At 31.3% G+C, this 5,554-nt stretch overlaps 1 protein-coding gene across 1 annotated transcript; it reads left to right on the top strand.

Moving 5' to 3' along the window:
- Nucleotides 1–875: 875 nt before the first annotated feature.
- Nucleotides 876–4,307, top strand: LOC113513059 (uncharacterized). Its single transcript, XM_031911049.2, has 4 exons — nt 876–1,267; nt 1,878–2,105; nt 3,060–3,195; nt 3,997–4,307. Exons 1-4 carry the CDS (start codon nt 1,176–1,178, stop codon nt 4,150–4,152), a joined length of 612 nt encoding a protein of 203 aa, XP_031766909.2. The 5' UTR covers nt 876–1,175; the 3' UTR covers nt 4,153–4,307.
- The last annotated feature ends 1,247 nt before the right edge of the window (nt 4,308–5,554 follow it).

Raw genomic sequence — 5,554 nt, 5'->3', positions numbered from 1 at the left:
TCAATGCAATTTTAGTATGCAAATTTAATTTAAATAAATATTATTCCCTCTCTACCTGTAAACAATTTTGCAAAATTTATAAGTCAATTCAGGCATTCAAAAAACACGAATTAGAATATTTAATATTAGGTAATTGATACTTTAATTTTGCTATTTACTATACACGATTAATAATATACAACAAAATTAAAGCATCAATTCTTAATAGGTAGGCTTTTAGTTATTTATTACATTATTTGCCTTACTTTACATATCACATTAAAGGAAGAATTAAAAATCGTGAAAACTAAACCTTTTGAAATTAAAATTGTGAAAGTAATTAATGGAGAGGAGTAATGTTATATATTACTTCTCTCCATTCAAAGGTTACCTGGAAGAGATCGCCTTTAGCGATAAGGTTGCCCATTGTTTTCTCATTGTGATTATTTCTTCTAATTATTTATATATTTATAATAAGTTTACTACTGTAATCTTTTAGAGGAAGCAATAAAGAGTATCTATCTATATATTTTTTTGTAATTACAACTTTGTCTCAATCTTATAAAAATATTGTTTAGGTAGTCTTATTAGGGAAACAGTTTAAAAGTTTTATTTGTATAAACGAGTTCGTATACATCTTATTGGAAATACTTATAAAAGCGCCACCTATGTTTGAGTGGCAAGTTCAGATTAAATTCACTAGATGGCAGGAGTTGATTTTAATATGCATTCTCCAATATTGTATGTTCGTAATAGTCGTCAGGGTGAAATAGGTCGCTATATATTCACTTGTAGGTAAGTCTATTGTATTCATATTGTTCAAATGGATTTATTTACTGTTTTATAGATTATTTAGCAGATTGCTTACCATCTTAGTAGAAGATTTACACACAAAAATAATAAATGAGAAATACACAAGAAACTAGACGGACTTGCAATAATCAGATGGATATGTAAAGTGTATAATCTTAAAGATATATTTTCTAGCAAAGGAGTTTCATAATACAAAAAGCATCGGCAAAAAACAAAGAAGAAATTTTAAACGTGGAAACCATTGAAAGTCGCTGTCAAGCGTAAAAATCTAACATCTAATCCTGTCAAAATATATATATATTTTTGGTAACAAAATGACAAATCTAGTGTGTTGGTGCATTTAGGGGAGTTTTTTGGGGGTCCAGTGACCGGAAGGTGGTGAGATGATAAGGTGGAGATATTGCTTGGTACTGACCATGTTGTTGCTACTGCCGATGAGGATTGGCTCCAGGATAGACGATGATGAGGACGAAGAGTAAGTTGTAGATGTTTTTGTAACGTACCAATGTTAATACTCGTACTTAAAATTTCCGCTGAGGAAATAGGGTCATGACGAAAAAAAATATTGATAGGATTCAATGTAGGATATTTTTATTCATTTGCAAGTAACATTAACGTGTTTTCTTTTTCTTAGTTTTAAGAGGATAAACGAGACGTCTACCTGACTGGAAGTAGTAATATTTAACGATTAAGTTAATTTAGTGAATTTATAAATTATTATTTTTACAAGTTTTTAAGCATTTTTTAAAAGTAGATGATTTACAATTCGCCTGTGTTTTTGTATTTAGAACCGATTTTGATATTTTTTTCTTTGCATTTAATATGGTTTAGTGTAATTCTAAGGAAGTTTTAAAATCACGGCCGTATGAGCTGCTTTTTGCGGGGTAAAATCTTAGAATATTAAGCCTTAAAAACTAATGGGGTGTATCAAAATGTTGTAAATAGTAGTTTAAAAATAAAAACAGATTCATTCTAAAAAATAAATGTGACAAATTAATTATTGCAAATCACAAATACAAGAAAAATCGTAAGAGATTGTAAATTGATAAGTTGAAGAAAATCAAAAATATTTGATTTATTTTTAGGCATAGTGAAGATCCTGGTGATGAAGAAGATGAAGAAGATGACGAAGACGAGGAAGAACAATTAGAGAAGGGTGAACGTATAGCAGGTACACAGGCTCCTGAATTGTTGCTAATATCCAAAGCATTGATCGTTACCAGGACGACCAAGAAGCGACCGTTAGAATGCTACGTCTGTGCGTTCAAGACGGAAATTCCGATCAGGGCATGCTTGGATCCTACTAAATACAGGTTCTTTTTCAGAATTATTATCTTATTTTAGATTTTCCATATGGAGACTTTGAACAAACATGTTTTAATGATACTTCGATATGAATTATTGCGGCCATCAAATTGCTTACTTACATTCTGTGTTCCGGTTTGAAGACGAAAGTATTTACCTAGTGTATGTTGCCAGTGACTACAAAAGGAATTAAAACATGGTTTTACTAGCCATATAAGGTTGTTTCAAGTCGCTAAAAAAATATTAATAGAACTACGAGTATTTATTTTTTATTTATTTATTCTTTATTGCACAATAAAATTTTGTACAAATGGCGAGCTTAATGCCATATGGCATTCTCTACCAGCTAACCATTGGGTAAAAGTCTATCGAGCATATACTCGAGTTTCACCTCGTGATTGAATTTGAAATGAGTATATTTGTAGCAAAAACAAAGCTGAATACTCTAGTTCGAATGATTATAGCGCTATATATAATAGTAATAGCGCTAATAGGCTGCTTTCCCAGCGTTGAAAAAATTTATCCATGGACATGTTTTTTTTACCGCTTGTCTGAAAAAAATCTACACATCATAATAATGATAATGAATTCATTCGCCACTTTTGACGAGTGGCGAAGGAGATTGCATAGATAGAAGAAACGAAACACCTCAAATGAAGAAATGATCTCTAATTTAATGCAAGTAAGCAATAGAAACAGGTCAGGATTTGTTATTATGACTCGAGCCCCCCATATAAGTGATCTATATGAATACGAAAAATGATATTGTCATGGGAAAGCTGCGGCTTTATGCAATATGCGTATTGCAGTAGTTAATACATACATACATATCTGACACGCCTGTCTCCCATTAGGGTAGGCAGAAACAATGAAACACCAAATGCTTCGAATCAAACAAACCTCTTTCAGTAGTTAATCTATAAGAAACAAATATATTTTAATATATTTATAATCTATTTCAGGGTACATACAATGACGTGTCACAGCCCACAAGACAAGTGCTTCACCTCTGTCATATCGAAGGGTCATAATTACGAGTCTGTGATAAGAGGTTGTCGGTCTGGGTGTGTAGGATCACCAGAGACGACCTGCTGTGAGGTACTAAACATGTATTTTATTAAAAGTATAAGGTTAGTAGACATTAGATTTCAATGCATCTCTAATTAATGAATAAATATTAAATATACATTAAATTGAGAGATTTGTGATATTTTTAGAAATAACTAAATCGATATGACATGGCCTAAAGTCAGTAAGTGTCAGTAATGGACAATTTATGGCAATACAAATGCTGTTTACATCTAAATATACACTTACCCTTTTATTCATAAAAACTTCAAACGTATTTTAGCTATTGAACTGTTTTGTCTCTTTCTTTTACACTAATAAATACTAATATCCCAATTTGAAAGAAGGTGACAGAACGATATAAAAATTAGACTTCTAGAAGGTTCTAATTTTTATGAATAAGAGTGTTATTATTTTCACTGTTTTATTGTTTAATATGTATGTATTTATAAAAAAAAAGTACGACTATCAGATAGTGCTGTGTACGTTCAGTGGCATTTATTTGTTTATTTGTAATTATTTTTTTAGTTTCTGTTATCTCCATGATACTGTTGATATCTATAGGCGGTCAGTTAGTCAGTTTAGGTCAGTTAGTTTGCCATTACAAGTTGTATAAAAAAGTATTCTATAAAAATAAGTATATATGTTTCTATAGATGATATTGATGAAACCTTGCCACCTACTCCTATTTACGACGGCATATAAAATTAAATAGCATCACCTACGTAAACTTAATAAATCCTCAACCTCACTCAAAGTTAGATGCATTAAATCCCTTTCAGGAATAATCCCGCCTTTGTACTTACCATTTATCCAGCGTTTTGTTTACAGCTAAACCGCTGCAACAACCAAGCTTTAGTAATGCCAGTGCCGCCCCCTCGTGTCCTTGTCCAGAATAAATCAAATAAGTCCATACCACCTACTGTACTGTTCTTTGTCACTATTTTGTTGCTATTACAAAATGTTGCTAAAGTGGCAGTGGTATAAATCTCGTCGAATTTTGACGTAGACATAGAAGAAACGATGCCGATCTTGACCTGTAATATATATTTTAGAAGCATTTACTTCACTTATTTGTAGAAAGTTCTCGATTTTGAATGTGATCTTTGTAAGAATTACATGGGTTTTTGCAAAGTTTACGTTTGGTCTATAGTTTCGTAATAAAATTTTTGATCATTTACTTGTGTATTGTTTTTATAATGTCAATATGTTTATATACTTATTTACAACCTTATTAATTCCTGTTGCTCTTCACCTCTAAGATATCACAAGCTTTTCAGGCGATTAATCTATTTTTACTCATTCATTTTAACTTTATGTTAATATAATTAAAAATGAATCGCTTAACGTGTTGCTAAGTGCAAAACTCAAGTACGGTTGGGTATTCAATTCCACTAATTATATTTTCAAATATTCCTTGAAGTCCGAGGAATGTGAGTGAATATTGAAAAAAAGAAAAAAAATTGAAAAATTACCCGGAAAAACAGAAAAACTAATTTTTTTTATGAATAACTTTTAGTAGAAAGAAATTTGTCGAGGCAGCTAGTTTTTTTTTTTCAAAGTAATTATTAAGATTTTTTATTGTAATTAATTTTTATTACCTATACAGGATCACTAATCCGCGCAATCTTGAAATACAAGTGTGCAAGCTTATTTTAGACAAACAATATTCCGCGTATAAGAATCTTGAAGAAGCAAAGGGGAACTAAGATACACTTGTGAGGGTTTGAGAGGCGAGAGGGAAAGGTCACTCGACCTCCGCGGTCAAGCCTTTCCGCCCAATTGAACGAGTTCCGGTCGAATGTGACAATGCAATGAATTATTCAGGATATCAAGGATGGGGGAGAGTATTTTTAGCCGCAATTTTGATAAAAAGATATTTCACATTACTGTAAATCAAGCTAAGATGTTAAGATATTGCAAAAAGGGTTGAGATACAATTAAATTACTATATGTAGTAAGCGTACATTGTAGTAGATTTTTTTTTATACCACGAAGATGGTAAACAATCATACAGTCATCTGATGGTACACGGTTACTCTAGCCTATGGATGTTTGTAATACTAGGAGTGTCTCGTACGCGTTGCCGACCCTTAAGGACTTTAATACACCCTTTTTGAAGAACTCCATACTGTAGCCTAATTATCCGGCGGACTGTATGCTTGACTCCTATTTTTGCAGTACAAAATTAATAAATATATGTAATAGTATTAGAAATAAGTACCTAATGAAACCTCAAATATTTTGCATTAATTTTCTCTTTTTTTTTCTTGTTTAGTTACGTATTTTTTTTTTTATTTCATTCCAAATGTATTTTAATTTTCGAGTACCTTAATAATAAAATTGTACAAGAACCGGACTGTAAATGGCAATAAATATGGACTAAATT

This window comes from Galleria mellonella, unplaced genomic scaffold (assembly GCF_026898425.1).
Source record: "Galleria mellonella isolate WM207_F2 unplaced genomic scaffold, CSIRO_AGI_GalMel_v1 utg21, whole genome shotgun sequence".
Classification (NCBI taxonomy): domain Eukaryota; kingdom Metazoa; phylum Arthropoda; class Insecta; order Lepidoptera; family Pyralidae; genus Galleria; species Galleria mellonella.
Note: the sequence above shows the minus strand (reverse complement) of the source record. Positions and strands in the feature narration are given on the sequence as shown.